This window comes from Canis lupus, chromosome 18 (genome assembly GCF_048164855.1).
Source record: "Canis lupus baileyi chromosome 18, mCanLup2.hap1, whole genome shotgun sequence".
Classification (NCBI taxonomy): domain Eukaryota; kingdom Metazoa; phylum Chordata; class Mammalia; order Carnivora; family Canidae; genus Canis; species Canis lupus.
Genome location: NC_132855.1, coordinates 13,043,940 through 13,070,137, shown reverse-complemented (window position 1 = coordinate 13,070,137; position 26,198 = coordinate 13,043,940). Strand labels below are relative to the sequence as shown.

Sequence of the window (26,198 nt, the reverse complement as noted above, 5' to 3'; positions counted from 1 at the left end):
AGGGCCCTTGAGATCTGGCTCCCAAGCACCTTTCTAGACTCTTCTCACACCTTCTCCACTTCCTGCTCTATGCACATCAGTTCAGCCACAGTAGACTTCTCAGAATGCTGAATCCTCTCACTGTGAGCCTTTGTGTGTACGCTTTCTGCTCCTAGGAGCTTCTTCCAGCTAGGACCAGACTGCCTGAACTCCCTCTTTTCATGAGTTTGGGGAGTGCATATGCATCACAACAGCTCTGGAATTTGCTTGTCTGCATTTTCCCACAAGGCCTAAAGCCCTTTGAAGACCTGGTTCTTTCTATCCCCTTTACCTCTGTGTCATTAGCTCCTATCAGAGAGCTTGGCGCACGGTAGGTTCCAGGTTAGTATTTGGTGATATTTTGTTTACTTGCCACAAGCATTTAAAGGCCAAAAAATCAAAATATGAGACATCAGAGCTCAACGTATCTCATGGATGTCTGCTAGGCATTGTATTCATACATAGGCTAACTCCCTGTGCAAATGAAGAGATTCTATAGATAATAAGTTTGAAAAATGATGTTTTTTTTAAAAAGAAGTATGATCCATAGTAGCCCAGAAATGAATCAGCTTAATATCCAGTTGTGGGCAGATGGTTTAGTAGATTATGGCTTGTATACTGAAAAGGATACTATAGAACACTGACAAATATAATGAATATAAAGACTAAATAGTAACGTGGAAAAATGACTATAATTAGTGCCAACTGAAAAAAAGGAGAAAGGCCAATTGCATACTTGCTACTCTCATGATTACATAATGTGTGTGTGTGTGTGTGTGTGTTGTGTGTATGCATAGAGAGGTGGAGTTCTGGAAAAGAGTGGAAAAATATTGAGAAAAGTTCAAGATGGTGGGGATTTTTTTTAACCTCTAAAAAAGTAGTTCTAGTATTGACTTCATATCTTCTTTTCTAATAAGAATAAGAATAATATTAAAGGTATATTTTAAAACTAATCTGATACTCCAAAATTTAAAAATGATTCTCCCTGGGTGGTAGGATTAAGGAGAATTTTAATGATTTCTTAATAATTTCTATATTTGCTTATTTTTCCCCATTGAGTATTGAACACCTATAATTAGATAAAAGCAATATTGCAAATATTTACTTTCTTCCCTCTCTCACTTTGGGCAGATATACCTGCTTCTCCGTTGATCTTGGGCATGGTCATGTGACTTGCTTTGGCCAATGCATTGACGGTGGACATGATGCAGCAAATGTATTTGTGTGGGAGAGCTTGTCCTCTTGCACTTCTGCCATTACCATGAAAAGAATACTTTCTGGATAGATTGCCCAACCAAGAAAAATGAGAGACACATGGAACAGACCTAGATCCAAACTTTAGCTTGGAGCCAAGACTAATGGAGTCCAGCCTAGAATAGCCAACCCTAGACAACCCAGAGATGTGTGAGTGACAAGAAATGAAGATTGCTTTAAGTCACTGAGACTTGGGGTGGTTTGTACAGCATTATTTTGAGAATAACTTGGTGATAAATGTTCATTTTCAATGCTAACTTTCTAAGCAAAATATTTCTCTTTTATTCTTGTCTCATCTTCCATCTTATAAAGGGCAGAACACAGAAGTAGCCCTGGCTTGGAGTGACTGGATTAATTTTGAGCTTGGAGAAGTATGTTAACCTGGGGAGACCTTTTAAGAACATTAGAACACCAAAGTCTTGAAATTGGTGACAAAATGACACTAAAGCTGTACTTGTCCCTACTACCATCAACAGCATTATTAAATAACATTTTGGTGAGATTCATGAATCCCAATGACCATTATGACCAATTTGGGTTCCACATCCGCTCTATGTTATTGCCATTCTCGTGGTCATTTCTCAGGACTACTTATTTACTGCCAAAAAGTGACAGGGTGGTGGGATGGGAAATACAGGTTTCCTTGGCTATTTAAAAGCAGTGTTCTGAAAGTTCGCGTCAGGCCACTTGGCTTTCCCGACAGACCTACATTAGTATGGTAATAGCTTTTTTCATAAAAGTGAAAATCTTCTTTAGATTTCTTTTGGTTGGCAAAAAAAAGGGGACTTATATAGGTCTTCTGTAAAAATGAAGTGTCATGAAACAAACTTTCAGAAAGCAGGGGATATCTGTAACGCAAAGCCAAACCAACAAACGCTGAGCTGCAGTATTTCGCTTAATTTGTTGGAAATAGCATATTAGAAATGTTACAACTCAAATCCCAATTGTTAGGACTCTAGGATGAGGCCAGCTGCTGAGCTGGCTTCTTGGTGGACCTTTCTCTTCCCCAAAGATTTAGCACACTGCAGAGGGAGCTGCTGGCTCTGGTGAGAGTTTGTGAGAGGCCATTGTCTCTGGGAGAACCCCAAAGTGAGAGGCACTCTTCGCCTCAACCTCCAGAGACCCCAAGTGTGGGATAAGAAGGACAAGCACAAGGACATGGACCAGCCTGGTTACCTGTCACCACTGCATTGCGTATAAGAACAAACAGTATCTTGGCAGAGCATTTTTGACATACAATCCTCAAAACCCTGTAGAGGCCACTCCACTATTTTCTAAAAGTTAGCATTGAGAGGCAAGCCTGATGCCAAAAGGATTTTTCCTCCCAGTATGTACCCTGGTTTTTGCTGTTGTTGGGCAGAATGATTGCAAGATTTTTCTTTAAATTTAGAATTCAAAAAAAAAAAAAAAAAGCAAGAAATGGTCAAGAGAGAGTCTATTTGACACTTTGGCTTGATGGATGCTCAGGGTAGGTTTGGGAAGGAAGACTAGGATTCCCTCAACTCAAGAAAGTTATCTTTTATTGTTTATTTGGTCACCACTACTTCTCTGCCTGATGTGTTCTCTGCTCTGGGTTTCCTATTTAATCTCCAGAACCCCCCGCTTGTGTCACTTATCTGAGTTCCAGAATTTCCCCAGCTGGCAGACTGCTTGCTCATCTTGTTTTTAGTATTGTCCAACTTGCTCGTCAGTGTTGCTACTGGATTTTTCACATTGGGTGATTATGGTTCTTTCTCCCAAAAGCAGTCTTTCTTGATCTCCGATTGCTCCTTTTTTGTGAGTATGATCTCCTGAAGACTATTGTTGAGAATCTGAATTTAATAGATTACAAAATACCACTCTATCTCCTACAGCATGTTTTTTTTTTTTTTTTCAAAAGGGCATTCTTCTTTTGAGAGTAGGAGCCTGTTATTTATATGTCCAGATGTCTCCCTGCTTGCTCATCTTTACAAAGGGAGGTCTATGCTCAGTTTTGGGACATGGGACAGGTTCAGTCAAAGTGTTTAGATTTATGTTTGATTTCTTTAGTCTGAGAAGAAGGGGTCAAGGAAGAATATATAATACCTGTAGTTTGATTTCTCTGGATCAGAGTTTCAGGATTCTCAGAGAGGGAGAAAGGAACTGTGCCCAGGTTGGCCTTATGACAAGGGCTTCCCTGCTGCACCCAAGTCTCCTTTCCACCCGGCAGGGGCACCCTCCTCCCTTCTCTAATGGACAGGATTGTTCCTGTTATGAGCTTGTTGTGACAATGCCCTCACATTTCTTATATTGTTTGAAATGAACCGAGCTGAAATGGCTGTGGATGTGCCTTTTATAGCAGATTTTGCTGAAGAGGGAAATTTGCACCTGTTTGGAGTTGGCATCACATTTAGAGAGAGCAAGGGGGGAACAGACGCAAAGGCCAGCACATCCGAGATGATTACTGCCCAAATTACTTACCAAAGACATCTGTGAAGCTGTGAGCCATTCGGGAGAGATGTGAAAATGAGCCCCAGCTGAGTCTCCCAGCAAAATGATTCCCCTGGGCTGTGAACCTGGGTGGCACAATTTATTTGCATTATTTATGCACTCAAGTAGTTTGGGGCCTCCAGATTGGGTGGTTAGGAGAGCAGATACCCTGGTGTGTATTCCACGCACAGAGCATCATAACAGTGATGCATTGCCACTCTTCAAGTGTTGGGGAGTGAGGGAGATCGCATTTAGGAGCTGAATGAGATTTCTAGGCCATCAGAACTGCTAGCTAAGCCATATAGACGCAGGTGTGTTTCCTCGCTCAGCATAAAACAAACTGCTATGCAACATCATGAGTGAATGATGGATGAATAAATGAATCAAAACTTTATCTGAACTGAGAAATATGCCCTAAATTTTGGTTTTGGAAATCACTTTCTTGAATTCTTTTGTAATTCACTTTAAGAATTAATGATCTCATGGAACAATTTTGACTTTTCAAAGATGTTATGGTCTTTTAAAGCCCTTAATCCATATACACAAAAGCACTGGATGGACAGTTCTGGCTGATTAACAGGAGATGAACATATAAAAGTCTCTGTGCAGCCCTACTTGGAGGTTAGGAATCATTTAATCTGCCTCTGAGGCCCATCTACACAATTCTTTTACTCATGGGTGATGCATGTACTCTTCTAAATCCCTTAAGATCCTGAAAGAAACAATCGATGCCTTCCAGAGTCACAGAGAAGTGCCTCTTTCCCCTAGACCCAAATCCCTGAAACCATGCTAGAAGATAGTCTGGCCTCTATGACAGTTAGCACTTGGCCAATACACGGGCACTGAGAAGGTCCAGGACATCCAGGAGAGATTGGGATGGGGGAGTCCAAGAGGCTTCCCATGGTGATCCCAGATCCTCACACCAGGATCTTTCATTTGGTTTCGAGTTCACTTATTTATTTATCAGCCATTTGTTCGTTCATTCTTTTATTCATCCAACAAGCATTTCTAAACTACATCACTCTGCACTAGATCTGTGCATTTTCTACTCCCTCCTTACCCCTCTGAGAGTTTAAGGACAATTAGACTAGGTTGATTGAGGGCAAGGACTGTATCACATCTGCCCAGGACTACTCAGAGCCAAGTATAGCTCTTGGTTCATAATAGGAATAGGCATTCAGGAAATATCTGTCAAATGAATGGATGAATGAATGAATGATTGAAATGCTTTCCAGTGTTAGGGAAAAGCATTGCCTAAATGTAATGCTACCAGAGACCCTTTGGGTACAACCAGGTGCATATTTTCAGTAGTATGTGGGTGATTGTAGGTCTCTCCTAACAGTACTGGTAGCTCAGATGTCTGTGGCATTTGGGCATTTAGAATATGGAGCTTTTGCTCAGCTATTTTTGGGAACCCCCAATGGCTATGACTTGGACGTCTCCCTCAAGTCACCCAGATAGGAATCTTTAGCCCAGTTGTCACAAGGATACTGTCAGTATAGGCCTGGATGTCTGACCTTGTAGTGTTTTGAGAAGGACATGGAGAAGGATGCAACACGAGCACCTCTATTTGTTTTCTTATTTGGAGAAGCACTGGGTTTCCGTTACCCTGTGCTCTATCTTGCCACCTTTTCTGGCATCATCATTCAAATTTCCAATCCCCACATAAAGGAGTCAGACAAATTCAGTTTTGCTTTTTTTTTTTTTTTTTTTCTAGATTCTGCCTCCATTTTCTACAAGCTTTTTCATGACTTTCTCTGATTTTTCATGCAAATTGGTCAACTTTAAGCTGTAGCGTCAGGCACTTCCTCACTCAGGTGGTCTGTTCACCTCAATCTGACTCAGACTAGAAAAAAGTGTTGCTATTGTGATAAGCATATTCATTCTACAATTCATACCTTCACAGAACTTCTTCTCATATGGAATTCCATCTTTTGGATCGACACCCTTTGAAAGAGAAATGATGAAATTAGTAATTTGTTTTTTAATGTATGAGACATATACACTGAGGTCTTCCTTCCCTTATGCGGCTTTGAAAGTACAAAGGCAAATCAGTGGATAAAATCCATTAAACGCTCTCAATTCAACATAGCAACACTGTGTAAGTGAGTTGGGCATTATGGAGTTGGGGCAGGAATAAGGAGAGATCCAGAACCCAAGGATGGTCCAGAGGTGTAGGGCAGTGTCCCGAGTGCTGGCAGGGTCACCATGAGGGGGTTCTGTAGGCCCAGTGCATGACAGGGACGCAAGGTCAGAGTGTGCTCCTCAGTCTTTGAGCTGGAGCTCTGAGTGTCCTGACATCTCCACTTCCTAAGGATGGATGCTTCCAGAGCAGCAATTCTCAACAGGGCTAGTTTCCCCCCACACCTACTGCAAGGGACATTTGGCAAAGTCTAGAGACATTTTTGGTTGTGACAACAGGGGAAGGAGGAGAGACTGTCATCTAGTGGGTAGAGGTCAAGGATGCTGCTGCACATCCTACAATTTCCAAGGGACCTGAATTTCCAAGACTCCAGTAATTTGTTGGGATTTCTTCTATTGCTCTAATTGACTATTTACTTTCATACTTGATTTCGTACTTGTAATTTGGTACTCTTTTTCTTTAGGAAGACCCTCAAATCATATATGCTCAAGACCCCACAACACATGGGTCTGCTTGCCATTGTTGTCCTTGGATAAGCGCTTGGTTGGGCTTCCTCCTTTCTTCCCTTTCCCTCCCTGGGAGCTGCAAATCTGCTATTCATGGAGGATTGGAGCACCAGCATTAAATGCCTCGAGATGTGGATAGTGTGGTTACTACAGGCAATTTCCACTCTGCCCAACTAGCTTTCTGGAATAGAAAGAAAATGGCTGCTACGAAGAGGCGGCTGTGAGAGGTTTCCTCCAACAGCTGTGTGGGTCGCTGTAAAACTTTGCCAGTGGCACTCTTAATTTAATTTCGCCTGACTCAACACAGAACAAAGGGGTTAGATGTGGGTGACTTAAAGAGGCTGTGACTGACAGACCCTCAACTCTCATTACATCCCTGACATCCGTCATGTGAGATTGGAGTCTATGCCCCTCTTCCACACTGCAGAAAAAGGTTGCTTTGCTCTGTCACCTTCTTCTGCAGGTTTGAGTAAAGCAAATAGGCTTTTAAGGAAGACAGAAAGTAAGAGAATGGGGCTAAATATAATTTAGTTGCTTACCCAAATGCCATTACAGTTTGAATCCTCATGTATATCCCAGTTGACTGGCCTAAGAAGAAAACATCAACATTGGTCTTTAGCATATACTTAGGGCCCTGTGAATGTTAGCTGAATGAATGAATGAATGAATGAACGAACAAACGAATGGTCGTTCGTTGATATGAAGCGTCATTGATGGACGACAGGTTTTTCAAGGCAGAGCGCCACACATTGTTGTCAGTGGCACACAGAAGCCTCCACTTGGCCTCTGCCATTATCTCGGTTTTGGATATTTTCTGGGCACCGTGGACCAAATCCAGTGGCCTCTATTCATGGGCAGTGTTGTGGCGCGGTGCTGACGGTGAGCAGAGTGAAGGAATCTGTAGGCCACTTGCATTTAGGTAGGTGAAGCCATTGCAGTTACGCCTCTCAAATCCCAAACGTCTAGTAAATTGAATGCTGTGGCACTGCAGGCACAGCTAAGATGAAGATTGGCATATCCAGTTTTTGAAGTCTGAGATGTGGCTGTAGAGCATCAGCCAGGGACTGAAATGTGATATGTGGCCCAAGCACGGGAGCCCCATCCTCACCCTGGAGGGGAGGGGCTGCTGCTGCTGGGCTCAGTCCTGTGCAGGAGGCTGGACACACACCCACTGTAACCTGACTCGAGTGGTCCTCCCGCTAGACTGGAAGCTCCTCAAGAGGAGGCCCTACTTCCAGTCTATTAACCGCCCCGCACGAGGCAGAGTGCTTGGCAATTAGCAGGTGCTCCACAAGTGTGTCCTGGACAAAAATAATGAATGAATCTGTTCTTTCTTCACTGAGCTTTACTGCAGTTGGGACAGGGAGGTCCCTTCTCTCGGTAAGTACAAATCCCCTATGCTAGGGCTGGAATGAGGCCTCCTGGCTCCTTTTTAGAAGGTAGTTTTCCAAATCAATGACCAGCGGAGAAGTACCTTCTGCCCGGATATGCCATCTTGTTGCTGTCATTGCAGTCTCTTCCTCGCCAGTGGTAGCCCCTCAGTGTCTGGAATGGAAGAGCACATGCAAGAAGGGTTCATTTCCGCCTGTTGTTACCCGTGGGGAAGGGCAGTCAGAGCTATCCGAGGGGTAGACATGTGCAATTCTTAATTCCCACACCATCTAGGAACACTAGGCATTACTAAGAAAACTAAGATTAATATGCTGCGACATGCTGTATGAGGTAACATGTAATGGAGTCCCGGCGCCCATGCCAGGTGGTAGTGTATGTGTGTGTGTACATATGCTGTTGGGTGTGTGCCTGCACGTGGGTGCACAGCAGTATCTGCATGTGAATGTGTAGGTATGTGGGCGTGTGTGCACTCACAGGTGTGCTCATGTGCCTGCATGCTGTATATATACGCGTGCACATACGTGCGTCTGTATATGTGTGTGTTCACGTGTGTGAGTACACTTTCACAAACAGCAGGAACATCCAACTCTGAATTTTATCAATTATGAATTTATAATTGGTAATTACTTATTAATTATCAATCTCCATAGCCTTCAAAACAATTGGTTTATTTGGTCATATGATTAATCATTGTATTGGACAATTTAAAAGTCTCTAGCAAAGCCGGCTAATTATGTGGACTTATCATACGATTGACCGGTCTTAATCCTTCATTTGAGAGAATCAAGAGTCATGATGATATCAAACAATGATTTTATTTCCCCCATTTCCAGGTGGAATATCTGAGATCCCACCAACTTTAGGGTGTTGCATCTGCTGCTTGCTTGTTTGGCTTTTGCAGCAAACATCCTGACTTCCTTACTGCTCTAAATCAAACATGTGCATTCACATAAACACCACACACGCACTCTAAAAGTAGGCTTAAAAATTTCCAAAATAATTCTCAACACCTTTCAAGATAACTGAAAATACCCAGCTGAGAATGGCTTCAGGAAACAAAAAACAGTCTTGGCTAAAGACCCACTCTGATGATTCATGTATTATTAAGATGCCAAAAAGTCCATAAAAAAATCATGGGATGGTGTATTATCAAATTATTAATACACTCAAATGGAATTCAGTCTTGTCTTATTAAAGGAAAGATATTTGTAGAAAGCGATACAATAGTCAGCGAACATCTGGTTACTTTAAACAATACTTACTGGGAAAACACTGTATTTGTCTGAATCTACATCTTTGAATGGCACAGAATTTTTTATAGCTCTAGAAAAAAGAAAACAAAACAGCTGGTGAGCTAAGAAAAAAAGAAACCGTGTTTGTGAAAACAAACAGAGACATTTCAGATATGGCTATGCTGAGTATATGTGATAGAAGTCCATTCTAAAAATAAAATTAAGCGCCTCCATGGTATGGAAGAGTGCCAGCCAAACTTTGCCAATCTCTGCTCTCCACCTAATTAGAACTATTTTCTCTCTGATATTAATTTGGCCCATATGGGGAAGTGAAACAATTGAATCAACATTTTGAAGAACATAGGATATTGATGTTGAGATGCCCAGAAAAGAAAGAGACTGCATTTTTGGTCCAATGAGCTCAGCACTACAGATTGAATTTGTGCCATTTTACACATTCTGTGATGGAAGTTTTTTCTTAAAATCTACTCTTTTAAATCACTAACTCTAAGAATCTAGAGACCTGGCAATATTCAATCTCATTCATAAGCCTGGAAAACAAAGACTCTAATGTGATTGATGACCAAGCAAATTCATGCTAAAGCCACAGACCCCTTCCCGGGGGAGGCTCTCCCCCTGTGTCCTCACTATCAAAGTCTTCCCAGCTTCTGCAAGGCAACCACTGCTTTCCCTCTAGGAAAATCTCTTATGGGTAGCAACATAGCACCATCATATGGCAGGGTGAGGCTACTTTCAGAGCCTAGAATGTAGAGTAACATGACCCTTTATGGGATTTATTAAATGGTCTTTTGAATCAAGAGCATTTCAGCAACTGTGAGTGCCCCAAGACAAATGGATTCAGCAAGAGCCAGCATGGAGCCTGACTCGTATCGTGGAACCTGTCTTACCAAGTCTGAGATGGTGGACCCATCTTCTCTGGAGATGACCTCTCCTATGAGATGAGGTAGTTTCCCTGCATGGGAACTATTAGACAGCTGTTGTAGTTTTCTAGATGAGAAGAGAAGGAAACACACACACACGTGGTACAGACCCAAACAGTCATGTTTTCAGACTGAAAAAGCTGGTAGGTAAAATGTTCCACTTAGCACACCAAAGCTATCCCTCTCCCTTGCCATCCTGAGGATGGGAGTTCGAAGGAACAATGGGACATCTCTAGAACTGGAAAGCAAGTTCTTTAAATTAATGAACAAATGAAGCAGATGCATTAATGAACAGATGAAGCAAATCTGTAAGCAGATGAAGATCTGCTTATTTTGAAAGGCTCAGAGTAACCCAATCCCGACATTTTAGGCACAGGATGATACGTTGGTCATCCAAAGTAGCATAAACTGTAATTTATATAAACCCCATAATCCCTTATTCATAGTCTTCAATCCAAAGAGCTCTGAAAACGGAGCTGAATTGTTTTTTCAAACTTTGCAGAAAATTCATTTGGTGGTAAAACTTGATTTGAACTGATATAAGGTAATTCATAAGCTTTACCCTATTTAGTGTGAATATTTATACAGTTTACTGCTGAAATGCAGATGCTTCTGATCAGAAGGTACCGAGAGTATTAGGTAGCCTATGATCTATATAGCATATGTTGCTTTTCTTAAAATTTGGAAAATTCTGAATTCCAAATCACATCTGGCTCCAAGTTTGTAGATGTAGATTAGACATTGTAAATGTTTACTAACATTACTTCTGCAAAATTATATCTAAATCTATACTTCATGTATCCTTACAGCTGTCTGGTTATATGCTGAAATTCATTCATTCATTCATTCATTCATGCATGCATTCATTCATTCCACAGGCATTTTTGGAATCCCTGCTGTGTGCCAGACACCATGTTAGATATTAAGAATGAATATAAGATCTATTTCCAATACTAGAGGAGCTTAATGATGGGTGGAGGCAAAAAACTCGATAGGCAACTACAGTGCTATGGAGAAAATGCTATAAAGGGTTGTGCACCAAAAGGGAAAACATTTCTAATGCTATACAGGGAACGAGGTGATCGTAAATCAAAATTTAAAGGATGAGAAAGCATTTTCAAGGCATGTAATTAGGTGAAGATTATTCTAGTATGAAGGAAAATTCACGAGAAGCCTCTTAACATAGTTCTGGGGTTTGAAATTAGACTCTCTAGGTTTGAATTCCAGGTGTGCTGTCTACTGGCTCTATAACCTTAGGGAGATTATTCCATCTTTTGTATCTCTGTTTCCTCATTTGTAAAATGGGGGCAATATCACTACTTGTTTCCTAGGGCTCTTGCAAAGGCCAGTGGGTTGTTCCAAGAGAAGCATGAAGACCTGTGCCAAGCATGTGGTAGACACCCACAAAAGACGAGCTCTTTTTACTAGTTTGTTCCATGGTAACAGTTATTCCAAGGATGGTTTTTAGGGCTGGGCAAATAAGAGTCAGGTATCTGCTCCTATGATATTTCACTTCTGGAGGCATCCCAAACCCAAACCATGGACCCGTTTCAGACTTTTGAATTTCCAGGCACACAATGTTCTACTCAGTTATCTTATTGGCTGGGGCAGTTAATCACCTGCTCAGGGATGAAAATAAGATACATTTCCAATAGAGCCATTGCTCTATTACTGCCAGTTGTTGAGGTGGCAGGCTTGATCCAGTGAGCAATTGTAATTGCAGGTGAATGTTATTCGTTACATAATAGAATAGCTATTCAAGTTCAAACTCCCTAAAATTATTTCATGAAACTGGGGCATTACAACAAAAGAAAACTAGGGAGAAAAGTTTCCATGTGTAGCTCTCACTTTTGAGTCCCAGGCAGCACTCCAGGGCTGGGAATGGGTCTGTTTCATATGCATAGATGTATGTGTTAGATACATCTCTATAAGATGCAATGAGAGCAGAGAAAACCAGGAAAGAATAACAACGGGGCTCACATTGGTGGCAGGGACAGGGACCAACATGGTTGGAAGGAGTAGGTCATGGGGAAGAAGGAACAAGCAAAAAAAGGAAAGGGAAAGAATGATGAATTGAAGGTGACTAATGTCGGATGGGATAGTCTGCATGCCTGCATGTGAAAGGATCCATATGTGGATTTATGCATATGGAAACTAAATAAAAAGAAGAGTGTATGAAGAGGGGACTCTCCTCACTTCCCATTGTTACAATAAATAATGGTGCCAAGGCACTGTGAATTCTGACCAGAACAAAATATAAAAAGAACAAAAAACTTGATTGCCCTATGGTAGTAGCTTGGTATCCTACCCATTTTTTTTTCTAGTAAAATAGTGCCTTTTCTTTATTTATTCCCTTGTTTCTTCATTGAGTCCCTACTAATTGGAAGCAATGTGTTAAGTACAAGGATAAAAGGGGACACCACTAAGAAATGGTGTCCCCATTCTCCAAGAGTCGTGGGTGGCATGTGAGCCTGATGGGGAGAAGCAGTAGAAGAACAGTGTGCAGGAGAAGGCACCAGTGAGCTCGGGGTGTGGGGGCGCTAGCCAAATGCCTGGTGGTGGGGAGCGACTGCTCATTGTGGGGACATTTTCACTGTATTTTGAAGGCATTAGACCAAACAGGATATGGCAGGAGAGGGACAGAACAGGAAAGGCATTCCTACTGGAAGGGATTTTATTGAAGGATTATGTAATAGGAGACACAAAGGTCTTGTCTCTACCACCTGGTGACTGTGCTTAGTGGGTCAGACACTCAATGTGCTAGAATCTACTTGCTCATCTAAAAGCGGGGCTAAGAGTCAAGGACCAGACAATTGAGTGACTCTAAGCCTGACTTTTACAACCAGGCTTCTGGGTTCAAATATCAGATTTATCTATTACTAGCACCATGGCCTTGGGCAAAAAAAGACTTTACTTCTTTAGAAAGGGGGCAAAATGCGATTTGCATCGTAGGTTGCATTGGCAAGAGTTCCTGGTGCAGAGACCTTCCCAGATACCTTTTAGTTATTGTTATTATTACTGAGCCACAGGTTGTTTTGAAGAATTAATGAGGCCGCATTTAAATGTGCTTTGTAAATCACAAAGCACTGAATAAATTGTGATCGGGTGCAAATTATACTCAAAGCCCAATGATTTTTAGAAAGAAGAAAAACCACATTGCTTTTGCTTTCTCATAAAAGAAAAATTTCCCTTTTAAATAGAGCCAGGAAAATCCCTGGTCACAGATGCTCCTGAATTCAATTTTTCAAAGGTGGTTCAATTGAAGAGTTGTCACTTTGGGTCCTGCTGGCCCATGTTTGACATAGAAAATGCAATGATGCTTTCCGCAAGGAGGGGACAGGTGTCTCAATTCAGTAAGAGCTAGGCATGATGAAATGACTGGGGGCCTGGGGAGCTGCCTGTATCTCAGCCTTCCAGCATCTTCTTTCATGTGTTCTTATTTCCCCTCTGCTCTCCATGTCCTGGTGCTCTCCGTGGCCAGCCCTATTCATGAAAAGTGGTGTTGATCCTGTTTCTGGGACCCAGGCCAGCACTTTGCACAGCCGACTTGCTGGAGTTCACGTGGGCAGATGAACCAGGAAAAGTTTTTAAACTCTTGGATCTCCAAGAGGCTTTGAAGGTAGGTCAGAATGTAGTCTCCTCCTCTCCTGAGAAGCTTTCCTAGCAGACAGGAGATGTTGAGTGGATTTAGCTCCCGTGAAACTCGTGAGACGAAGGACGGAGGAATGTGGGAAAAGTGTCTCTCTTTATGAGTTGAATTGTGTTCATAAAAAGTCATGTGGAAGTTCTAACCCTCAGGCCCTTTGAATGTGACCTTTTTTGGAAATAAGATCTTTGCAGATGTTATAAAGTTAGGATAAGGCCATTAGACTGGGCCCTGATCCAAGATGAGTGGTGTTGTTATAAAAGGAAAAGATGGACACATAGGGAGGATGGCCACGCACGAGGCTGGAGGCAGAGATTGGAGTGTTGCACCTGCAAGCCAAGGAACAGCAAGGGCTGCTGGCTGCTGCCAGAAGCCAAGAGGCAAGGAAAGACTTCCCCTAGAGTGTCAGAGACCGCCTCAGAGAAAGCAAAGCCTTGGAAGAACCACCCCCACCCCCCAGCACCTTGCTTTCAGACCTCCAGCCTCCAGAACTGGGAGAGGACACATTTCTGTTGTTCTAAGCCACCCAATTTGTAGATTTATCATTACAGCCACCCTCAGAAACCAATACAGTCTCTCAATCCAGATGCACAGCCTGTTCACTCCCCCCCCCCCCCCCCCCAAGCCCTCACAAGGGAGCTAGACCGACCAGGTTCACCTGGTGGCCGGGAGAATTTATTTCTTTAAGACTCAGTGTCCTTGACCATGAAATGGAATAATAACAATCCCTACTTCATGGAGTTGTGGTGAGAACTAAAGCAGACAGGTTTGCACGTTCCACGTGTGGCACCCACAGCAGCGGCCCTACACTATGTGACAGCAGCCACAGTCACACGGGAAGCAGCCAAGCGCAAAGCAGAGCCTGTGCTATTTTGTGTCTTGGCCCAACGTCCCTCTTAGCATCTTTTATGCATATTTTAACGCATCTTTAATGCATCTTTTAATGCTATAGATAGTGATTATGATGACACCCAGCATAATCTCAGACTCTGAGTAGAGCTGGGGTGTGGGATTGTAAACAGAGACAAGAGGTCATGGGAATTTGGGACAGTGTCTCCTTATTTGCCATACTATTCATTCATATCTGAGCCAGAATTTTTAGGTAATGGGTTGGGCTCTGTGAAAAAAATGGTCCCTTTCCAGCCTCGTGAGTGCCTTGCACTAAAGATGCTCAGAGTTCCTTCCCTGTTGTGGTGCCAACCTCGGCCTTTTCTGTGTCTTATGCAGCAAAGAGGGGCTGTTCCCTTGTGAGGCAGGGGTGTGCACCAAGCTGCCCAGAAACTTCATGGGCAGGTTGTGTTCCAGCCCAGGGTATAAGTCAGGCTTTGAGGTTCAAAGATACTGGGATGCAGCGGATTTCCAAAATTATTTGTTCAGAGTTCATTTGTCTTTTAGTTTCTGTACAAGTCATGAGCAGCAAATACTTTCATCTTTAGGAAGGTGCCTTTTACATTTGAGGATCATTTTAGTCATTGGAAAACAGGGACAACCAACGGTGCCATCTCACGCCAATACTCAGGTAGGTAGAAACGGTATACGTACGATTTAATCCTCTGACAGATCCTGGCCAAAAATGGGAGGGAACAAATATCAGAACTACTTCTGGAGTGTTTCTGGAAAGAAAAAAAAACAGCAAAAAGAGTTGTTTAGTTCAAGGAATAGCCCTGCAAACTTGTAAAGGCCCTTCTTCTCCTGCTGGCTCCATAGTCTGGATTTCGGGAGCCTCTTTCCTTCAGATCCTGGGCCATCTTATTTAACTACATTTACCTCTTGTTTCTGTCCCTATACTCCATACTCAGTCTGCCCTGTGCCTCTGTTCTCACTGGGGCCTCAGCCTGAAGGTTCCCCCTTCCTCACGCAGCCAGCTATCCCCACCTTCAACCATGCTCCACCTCTTCCCCAAAAGGTCTGCCCCACCATGGTCTGTTGCACTTGGGCAACAACATTCCTCTCCCTCCTTGTACTCGAGGGCTTTGAGAAAGGCTGTGAAATAAAGAATATTTTCAAATGGAAAATCCCAGCCAATTCTGAGAATATCAAGACTCACAGGAGAGACATGGTCAGGGCCTGGGGAGAAGGAAGAAGGAAGTCCCCTTTCCCGGAGGGGTGCCGTGTGGGCAGGTGGAGGTGTATACATGAAGCTCCTCAAACTTCATGATGAGCAAGAGATTTTAGGTAGCAGTTTCCCTAGGATTCTAGCTATGTGACCAATGAAAAGCCCTGGCTTTTTACTAAGAGGTACTTTTACAATGATTGTGGTTTCCAGGATGTTTTCCTCAGATGAAAGAAAAAGACAACAGCATAGAAAAAGTCAGGAACTAGCATTTTTCAGTGAGGGGGGAGAGATGAGTGATTTTTGCCAGCCCAAAGAGTCCTCGGATGGCTACGAGTTGTATCAATGACTTTGGCGATACATTGACCCTGAAAGAGGAGAACAAGGCAACTTCTTTCCAAGCTATAAATGAAGTTTTTAAAGCACCTTTGTGATGTTTGCTCAACTTTCTAGGATGAGAGGAACAAGCCTGATTGGTGCTCCCATCCATATGCAAGACATGGAGACAGAAGAAGCTGTCCTTGTCCTCATCAAGCTTACTGTCTAGTGGAGCATAGGGGTGAGTATCTCCGCTCTTAGCATGCCTTGTGAGGTCTGTCGGGGTCCTGGCATTGGCACAGCAATCTATGAACCCAGAGGAGATGAGCCATAAGTCAGGTAGGAAGGATGCTGTTGGGAAGGAAGAGACATGTTCTAGGCTTTACGACCCCAAGTGTGGTCCACAGACTTGCTACAGGGGCAGTTTGTGAGTCCTACCCTGGTCTACTGAATTTGAAAGCCTGGGGTGGGTCCGAATCAGTGTTTTCAGAGCCTCCAGGTCATTCTGACGCTCGCTGAAGTTTGAGAACCACTGCCCTAGGCCCTAGCTGATGAAAGCATGATCATGCACCAGGAGAATGGATGTTATCTGGGGACTTTCAGAAATGTGGAGTCTTGGGCCCACATCTGCTGAATCAGAGTCTACACCTTATCAAGGTCCCAGGTTATTGGAGTGATCGCTGAAGCAGGAGCAGCATGGCCCCGGTACGAGGGAGTATCCCAGGGGGTGCTGTGGGAGTACGTGCGGGTGTGGCACCTCAGCTGGCCACCGAATGTTTCACCCTGGCTGGGGTGTAAAAAAAAACAAAACACAAGGATGTGGTGAACCACAGAGGGATGAAGATCTCATGACAAGCCTAGGATGCTGCACTGTGTGCTATCCTGTGGGGGATTCCTGAAGGTATTAAGCAGAGGGATCACATTTATATTTCATAAAGGTATCTCTGGGGACAAGAGGATGGCCTAGAGGAGGTGAGCTGGGGCAGATAGAGACCCTGAGACCTCACCCTGGCGTTTCTAGTCTTAGCACTACTGCTATTTCGGACTGAATAACTCTTTGTTGTGGGGCTGTCCCGTGCCTTGTAGGATGTTTAACAGGCCACTCAGATGCAAGCAGCCCCCAAAGGTCACCAGACATTGCTAAATGTCCTCGGGGTTGGGGGGTAGAGGGGTGGAGAGGACACAGTTGCCACTGGCTGGGAACCACTGTTGTAAGGTCACTGGGAGGAGGAGGGTGGTGAAAAGGAGGAGTGTTTCGAAGGTTGAGTCCAGAGACCTGGTAACTGATCGAGATGCGCACCACAGACATACCATAAGACAAACGCTGGCGTGACATTGGTGGCAGTTTGGAAATACAGACGCATTCTGAGACTCAGAGTTCAAAGTCGGGTTGCATGTGAATGTTTGAGCCACGTCTTTTAATACTTGAATCCCAAGGCCTTGGTGTACTTAACTGAACCACCAGGTAGATTTTAATACTGATGCAACCAATAATACGTCAAAAAAATGCATACGGGCAGCCTTCTAATTACTGCACAAGAGCAACAGAAGAATCAAATGCTACAGTTGCACAGCTGTTCACCGTCGGAATCCAGCAGAAGGCCGCCGCTGCCTCAGACATCCGCCGTGCAGAGATGGGGTCTCCGGTGTGGACAGTGGATGATGAAGCTTGCCCAGGGGACCCTGCCCCCACCCTGAACTCTTCCTGTTGAGACAGAGGTTTGAACTATCCAGTCCCCTGATCACATGGCGTGGGGAAGACTAACCTCTTATCATTTACTCACAAAGAGAAGTGAGGCAGACACGGAGCCATGCGGCAGAAGTCCTGCCTTGCAGTTTGCCGGCCCCTCCCGTTCACTTTGAACTTTGCTAGGCAGAGGCACCATGTAGGCTGTCAGTATTCAGCAATGGTTTTAAAATATTGCACCTGGCCGCATGTAATCCCATTTAAATGAAAAGTCTCAATCTGGGCTGTCCCCGGGCGCAGGAGTCACGCAGCATCTTCATTTAGCGAGCTATGTGAGCCAGTTTCCGCGTGTACCCTGAGCTTTCCCACACCAGGATGTTAAATGAGAACAGAACAATACACAGGGGTTGAATAAAGAAAAAATGTGGTGACGGGGGTAAACAGAAGGTCAACAAAGGGGAGAGAACAACTACTCTTCCATACACAGGCAAACTGAAGGTGGATTTCTGCATGGTGAAGGGCTTTTCAGCCCTTGCTATGTGTTATTTTACCTGGGTTTAATTGCACTGGGGAAGATGATTCTATTAAGTAGGTAGATTTTTGATCAGGGATGTCATTTACAGTTGCACAGGTCGTGCACTGCATACTTTTAATCTGCATGGCCTGTGATGTGGATGGAGCTTCCTGAAATCTTGTACTGAGGAGGCTGGTTGAGAGCTATTGGCATAGTGGAGAAGGTAGGAACTTGGAAGTAGTTAGATCTGGATTTAAATGATGGGTTTTTCACTAGTTACGTGGAATGAACAGATGACTTAACATATCTGATCCTTAGTCCTCTAATCCATAAAATGGGGTTGATATCAACCGTATACTATTTTATATGAGTTTTTATGAGAATTAAGTAAATAGATTCCATAACTCAGGTACTCTAAGCCCTCAGATGCTGTTTTCTGCTAGATCCATGAAGAACCTCTCAGCACCTCACAGAGATGCAGATATTTTCTGGAACATTCCTTTTGACAATACTTTCCCCTGGTCCAACAAGCTGTGTTGAAATGCAACCTACTGTGTGCTTCCTTCTGCATCCTGGCTAGGTCTGCAGTTCTATCAGTTATCCCAGTGGAATTCATTGCAGCCAATATCATCGAAGCAGTAATTCAGAGACATTTACTTGCACTTTATGATTACTTTTTCCTTGATGGCTTTAATCTAGTGAGTATATAAATTGGAGGAGGTTTTTGAGGAGTTTTGTATTGTTGTTCAGTAGATTTTTTTTTTTTTTTGGCTTCTCACAAGGAATTATTGGAACCATGCCCCATGAATTATGCTTGCAAATCTGATGACAGAAATGAAAAATTGTAAAATCCTAATTAGCTCTTGAGTTAATGCCAAGGTAGTAGGTGCTCGTGAAGTTAACAGTGCTCTGAGAATAAGTTTTTGGATGCACGTTGAGAAGGAAAGAAGAATTGTGTTGTTCTCTAGTTTTGAGTTCTGAAAGTGGTCAAGGGTTTCACATGGTGTTTCAGTTTCTTGTTCAATGGCTTAAGCAGATTAGCTAAACTGCTACTGTTGGTCCTTAATTACTCACTGGATTAAACGATGTTGGCAACACAGACATTGTGATTGATTAATTGATTGCGTAAAAACGCCTGGATATTACCATTTACCACATCCCGGCTTTGTACATTCAAACCCATATGGCCCCCATGAGCAAGGTTGCCAGGTCAAATATTGCACTGGACATACTTACACTAAAAATTTACTCGTTGTTTATCTGAAATTCAAATTTAACTGGTATCCTCTATTTTTATTTGCTAAATCTGGCAAGCTGAGCCATGAGGGCTTTTCCTCCTCCTTATTTCTGTTCTGCCAAATCAATACTCCCTTAAATGTACTGCGTCAGGGTGAAGGATGAGCAGGGTGATGGGAGAGGAGCCAAGGACAAGGGCCATGCCCTCTCATCTCTGATGAATGCTGCCTTACTGCCGGGATCTTGAGCCTCGAGGGAGACTTGGTTCTTTGAAGGTTTACTTTTCTGCTTCCTTTTCATTTGGGACTCATTTGCACCCAAGAGCCTATGTCAAATACTTGACTCCATGATAAATGATTGGAATGAAACATGGTATTGATTGATAATTGATGGATAATTCCAGGCGTGATACCAACCCTTGATACACATCAATTCTCTTGGTCCTCACACCCATGCTTTGACAAAGGAACACTACCACTGTCTCTATCCTGCTGACAGGAAAACTGAGGCTCAGCTTGAGGTCACATGTTCAGAAAGTGGAGGGGCAGAAGGATAGAGCCTTCTCCAACGTGGTCTACTGGAGAGTAGCAATCCTCAACTGTGAACGCCAGAGGACATTTGGCAACATCAGGAGACATTTTGGTTGTTATGACTGGGGAAGGGTGACATGGCTGCTGGTGTCTAGTGGGTAGAGGACAGGGATGCTGCTATGCACCCTACAATGCACAGGGAAATGGCCACAACCACGGAGTAACTTGCCCCAAGTGTCAGTAGTGCCCAGTTTGAGAAACACGGCTGTTGAGAGAGGGAGGAGACAAAGGAAGGAGGAGCTCATCTCCCTACTTAACTTCACGCAGCTGTGGTGTGTTGTGGGCCTGGATCTTGGAGTAGCCTCTGGCCTTAGGGGTGTGAAAGCAGGGGAAGGGAAAGATGAATGCATCAAGCAGAACACTGGTATCCTTCTCATCAGTTGCTTACCAGACTTGGGGATTTCTTCACGATCTGTCTCGCCTTCTCTAGGGTAGGTTTCCATGCCTCCTATAAAAATAAAGTCAGACAACATTACAGCTTGTGTCTCATCTCTTTCTATGTCTTTTCTGAAGTTAGGATTTTTTTTTTAAAGTCCGTAAGTTTGCAGGAAGGAAATTATTCCATGAATTTGTGATAAAATAATTTGCAGGAAGGCAATTTCATGCTAATAATTCTTTATTAAGGGATTCACTCTGTGCCAGATGCCAGGCTAAGTACTTTGCAAACATGATCTTATTTAATTTCACAACAGTGCTGAGAGGTATGACCTTTTTATACGCAGAAAAGCTAAGAAACTGGCTAAAGATCACAGAGCCAGTGTCTGGCAGAGACAGTCCCAACACTTACCTTCCTGCCTGCTATGCCACGCTGCTCCCTCTAGGTACCTGTCCTTGTGTGTGGAAGCCCCATGGCAAGAGGTGGCCAACGGTTTACCCGAGTGGTGACTGCTCCCACAAAGGTAATGCTCCATCTCCCAGTCACCAGCTCTTCTGGTTCGACACCTCTATTCAACCTTTCTAGAGCATCCAGGTGCATCTTCTTAGTCACATCGTCAGTATAAAGAGTCAGAGGATTCTTACCAATGACTATTGTTACAGGTTTCCATATTTTCATGTTTGTTTACTTGTGGGCAGTTTGGGAAAAAGTAACCCTGGGGGAGGAGGTGGGAGTGTTGAATATTTGCTCTCAGCACTGCTTCCCAGTGCTTTTGTCCTCCCCATGTGTCCCAACCCTGCCACATTCTTCCTCATGCTGTTTTCTGTAATACATTAGTAACATAGGGATGATGTCTATGTCATAAGGGTGCTGTGAGGATAACAGGACATCATTCATATAAAGTCCTAGGCCAAGGCTGCCCCGATAATCCCCAGCTCAATAACTGATGAGGTGGTTGGAAAATTTCTGTGTTTCAGGCCCAGATTTCCCCTCACTTAAATTGGTAGGGAAGCTGTGATTATGGGAGAGTGCTGTGGTTCTCACTCCAGGAACCTGAGAATATTGTGCCTGCATTTACGCAGAAAGAATGTGTCCTGGAATGGGACATTGGAGCTGGCTGTCAGCAGGAGAGTCCTCCTGGGAGATGTGGCCATTGTTGCTAGTGGACGTTCAGGACTCGTGTCCCTGCTTGACTTTGTGTATTCTTCACTCCTGGGGGATGCCTTCCTCCGTTATGGAGCTCTATGCTATTCTGAGGACCTCAGCCATGTGGAGTGAACATGGGTGGAGAGGTGATCCCTCAGTGTAAGCTTGGGACGGAGAAGATTTTCCAGCAGGTGTTTGAGGAAGGAGGGTAGCCAAGCCAGCCACATCTTGCCCTCTACGGGCTGGGTCTGAGATCCTCTCTCTGCCTTCTGCCCCAAATCACACTCCTCCAGCTCAGATTCAAAGGATGGCAAACCATGGCTCTTGTGTCAGAGGCGGCAGGACCGCTGACATTGAAAAGTGCATGTCAGCAACTTGAGAGGAGAAGCTGCTCTCCAGGTCAGTCTGGCCGCCAGGATGTGCTTGTACATACAGTGTGTGTTTCTTAAAACATTGAAACACTAATGTGCCAGTTGGTGAACAATCATGTCCTTGAGCCCTTGAGTGTTCCTACCAGAGGCCTGGGCATACAGTCTCTCCTTGGGACTCCCAGACTTCCTTATGATCAGCCCACAAAAGGAGCCAAAGTTATGGTACAGCCCCATGGGCACCTGTAGACTGGGCTCCAACAGCACATCCAGTGTCCATTCTGATCGGTTGCCAATAGGCCCCAAATAGTTCCATATAATCTTTACTTCAAAAACATAGATGAAGGGACTCCTGGGTGGCTCAGTGGCTGAGCGTCTGCCTTCAGCTCAGGGTGTGATCCTGGGATCCTAGCATCAAGTCCCACATCGGGCTCCCTGCCTAAGCCTGCTTCTCCCTCTGCCTGTGTCTCTGCTTCTCTCTGTGTGTCTCTCAGAAATAATTAAATAAAATCTTGAATAAAAAAAAAAAAACCATAGAAGCATGAATACAATTTTGGCTTTTTCTGGGAATTCTGACAAATCCTGGAAACTCTCTGGTAAGTAAGCATCTCTGGCAGGCTCATTCTAAGAAACTAGATGTAGGTGCAAATTTCTGTTATAGTGCCATTCTTGGCTGCTCTCATTAGTCCTAAACTCATTCTTCATAACAGCGCAACATGGTATTGGTGTTCCTCTGCCTTAATTACCTGTCCCCTGCCTCTGTACTTGGAAATACTCTTTCATTCTAAAGCTCAGCTCAAGTACCTGAAGGGCCTAATACAGTCCTTACTAGGCACTCAACAGATATGGGAATAAATAGTGAAAGAAAACATTTATGATGTTATGTTAACTAAAAACAGGCTACCAGATATTAAGCACACAAGAAGAAAAATCCTGCAAAGAAATATGCCACAATAATTATGGGTGACATCTTTTTACTTTTGATTCTTTCTTGTGTTTCCTAAATGTTCCATAACGAGCACAAATTCAGCAATACATGCTTTTTATTTTTTATTTTTTTTTAAGATCGTATTTATTTATTCCTTAGAGATACAGAGAGAGGCAGAGACACAGGCAGAGGGAGAAGCAGGCTCCATGCAGGGAGCCCGATGTGGAACTCAGTCCTGGGTCTCCAGGATCATACCCTGGACTGAAGGCAGATGCTCAACCGCTGAGCCACCCAGGTGTCCCAGTACATGCTTTTTAAAAAGAACATAATATATGTTGCCCTGTTTCTTACTGAAGAAACAAAAACATGTTCACAGCATAGGGATGCAGTGAGAACCCCAGAGATCTGTGTGAAGAGACTTTCCTGCCCTCCCAGAACTTCCGGGCCCTCCAGGAGACACACTAGGAATGAGCACAGCAAGTAGAAGAGGGGCAGAGAGAGGCCTTGGCAGCGTCTTTGTAGGACAGGCCACTTGGATCCTCTTGAGGGAACTAGTTGGAGTTCCATCCAGCTCGGTTCTCTGAAGCGATCAATGTGTAGTGAGGGATAAAGACAAGCAAGCAAAACCAACAAAAAGCCCAGTGGCAAGGGCTGCACCAAATGCCTTCTGACCCCCTCCCTTAATGACATGCGTGATGATGCTTCTGTGGTCCCCCCTGGAAAGCTGAGGGCAGGTTCGTCAGGACCTGGCTTGACCAGAGCACCACTTTCTCCCACAGTTCAAGTGCATAAATGCCAACCTAAAAAAGAGAATCTAGATATCAGGCCTGATCTTTTGTCCCCAGAAGAAAATGGATGTAAGGATTCAAAGATACTTGGAAAAGTTAATTTTTGCTTGTCACGATGACAGGCAAATAGGCAAATTGTTAGCGATGTGCAAATGAAGAAAACTGCTCTCTCTCCTCGGTAACCTCTCGCCTTTGGTTAATCTGGTGCTTAAGGCAGCACTTCTAAAGTACGAGGACCGCTTTTGCATCTTCCGAAAAATTAAAGCTTTAGAATGGAGGGCACAACTGTAATCAGGGGTTGGAGAGAGAGTTTGGGAATCATTGGTGAGCTGGATGTGAAACTTTTCTGGTTGGAAGCCATAACTGGTGTTTATGACTCAGCTGGAGCAATCGTCTGAGGCATAAGCAGATTCTCCATCAACAACAATCCTGCTCATTTGATCCTGCAATTTGTCATGGTCAGCTCTTCCCAGTTTCTCATTACTTTCTCCCTCTGGTGATGGTGTGTCCTTATTTCAGCTTCAAATCCCCTTCGAGGGTCTCTTTAACATTCTCATGAGTGGAATGCCGAGGAGACCCCCACATAGGCTTACAGAGAGATAAGCCCTCAGCATGGGAGCTTAGAGTCTGAAAAACCAAGGATATGTATACTGGATTTCTTTAATCAAGAACTTGGAAGAAAAAAAAAAAAAGAACTTGGAAGATTCCAAGGACGATATGGCATGTTGTCCTAGCAGGCTACAAGAGGTGGAGAGGGCAACCCTTTGCTTGATCATCAGAGCACATAGTAACATACATCCATGGTAGTTCGTGGAATACTTTTGTCTAGAATGATTTATGTGTTCATCCAAACCAGAGCCAGCCCAAAGTCTTTAGATAAGAGGAGAGGTTTGGTGACCTTCAGTGGAAGGTATTTAAATGTATTGATCGCTAGGTCATGGTCTCTGTAATTATCTTCTATTTAAAGTAAGTTTGGACTCCAGAGTGCTTGTGGGTTTGGATCCTAGCTTTGCCATTTACTAGTTGTAGGACCTTGCACAAGTTACTTAAGCACTCTGAGCCTCACTCTCCTCATCTGCAAAATGGGGAAGATAATAGTGTGTGTGTGTGTGTGTGTGTGTGTGTGTATTGAACAAGATAGCATTTGGAATAGTTGCCTTGCATATAGTAAGCATGACATTAGTGTTAACAGCAATTGATGATTTTGAGTTGTTACATCACCAACACACAGCGGGAATAATTGCAATCATTACAACTCCAGCCTACAAAAATGTGTGCTATATTTCAATGCTCTTGAAAACCATCCCAAGTGGAAAGCAGAGAGGTCACATAATGTAAGCAGGGCCACTCTGCAAGCACAGCTGGTGGTACTCAAGTCTCTAGACTCCAACACCTTTTCCACCATGACTACACTGTTTTCCAAGAATGAAGGAAGTAAGCCTGAAACTTTAACACAAGCAAGAAAATGCGACTTCTAAGATTTCACCAGGGCTTAGGGGAATGGCAAGGGGGTTTCACATGGAGTGTGGATGCTTTAATGCAAAGGATCACATGGTCAGGGGAGAGAGGGTTGTGCCCTCTGTATGCCCACAATCTGCGTACCTGTGTGGAAATGCATGTACAAGCATAGTAGCCAGCATATGACTGATCATGAAAGAGAAAGAAACAGCCATTCAGTCAGTCATTTCTTTGTGCAATCATTCATTCTGGGACGCCTGGGTGGCTCAGTGGTTGAGCGCCTGCCTTCAGCCCAGGGTGTGATCCCAGAGTTCTGGGATCAAGTCCCACATTGGGCTCCCTGCATGGAGCCTACTTCTCTCTCTTTGCTTATGTCTCTGCCTCTCTTTGTGTGTCTCTCATGAATAAATAAATAAAATCTTTAAAATTTAAAAAAAAATCATTTATTCTATTCATTCATTTCACAAACACTCATTGTCTATGCTGTGTGACAAATGATATATTAGGGATGTAATAGTGAATGAGACATAATCCTTCTCATCAAGGGTTTTATAACCTAGGAGAGAGGATTGGCAATAAAATGTAATTAGAGGGGCACCTGGGTGGCTCATTGGTTGAGCATCTGCCTTTGGCTCAGGTCGTGATCCTGGGGTCCTGGGGTCCTGGGATCGAGTCCCACATCGGGCTCCCTGCAGGGAGCCTGCTTCTCCCTCTGCCTATGTCTCCGTCTCTCTCCCTCTGTTTCTCATAAATAAATAAAATCTTAAAAAAATGAAATGTAATTAGAATGCAATGTAGCAAGTGTTAAGTAATAATTACTGTTGTTCCTATTTATAGATGAGGTAAACTAAGTCTTAGAGTGTATAAAATCCAAAGTCACAGAGCCAATCAGTGGCACAGTCCAGATTCAGTTCAGACCCTTCAGGTCCCAAACCCATGCTTTTAATCCCTCTCTGGGAGATGTTATTAGGCGTGCTTGAAAAGAAAATTGTTGTTTTTTTAAGTTGAAAAAAATCTGGGAAATCTGTGAACTAAATGCTCCTCTGAGAGAGCCATAACACACATTAGCATATTCAAGGCTTTCAGCCACTTTGTGCTAAGAGGCATTATTTAGAAAAGCATTTCCCAAACATTCAAATTTTTCAGCCAAAGCAAT

General features: G+C 43.6%; 1 protein-coding gene across 2 annotated transcripts in view; it reads right to left on the bottom strand.

The window, feature by feature from the left end:
• AOAH (acyloxyacyl hydrolase) overlaps positions 1-26,198 on the bottom strand; it is a 158,160-nt gene that overhangs the window by 79,051 nt on the left and 52,911 nt on the right. For both annotated transcript variants that reach the window (XM_072783485.1, XM_072783486.1), the window contains exons 6-12: positions 20,367-20,426; positions 15,123-15,193; positions 9,024-9,084; positions 7,844-7,914; positions 6,909-6,957; positions 5,619-5,667; positions 3,712-3,806 (exon numbers count right to left, since the gene is read on the bottom strand). In XM_072783485.1, the coding sequence (XP_072639586.1) occupies positions 3,712-3,806; positions 5,619-5,667; positions 6,909-6,957; positions 7,844-7,914; positions 9,024-9,084; positions 15,123-15,193; positions 20,367-20,426 (456 nt within the window). The remainder of the gene's footprint in view (positions 1-3,711; positions 3,807-5,618; positions 5,668-6,908; positions 6,958-7,843; positions 7,915-9,023; positions 9,085-15,122; positions 15,194-20,366; positions 20,427-26,198) is intronic.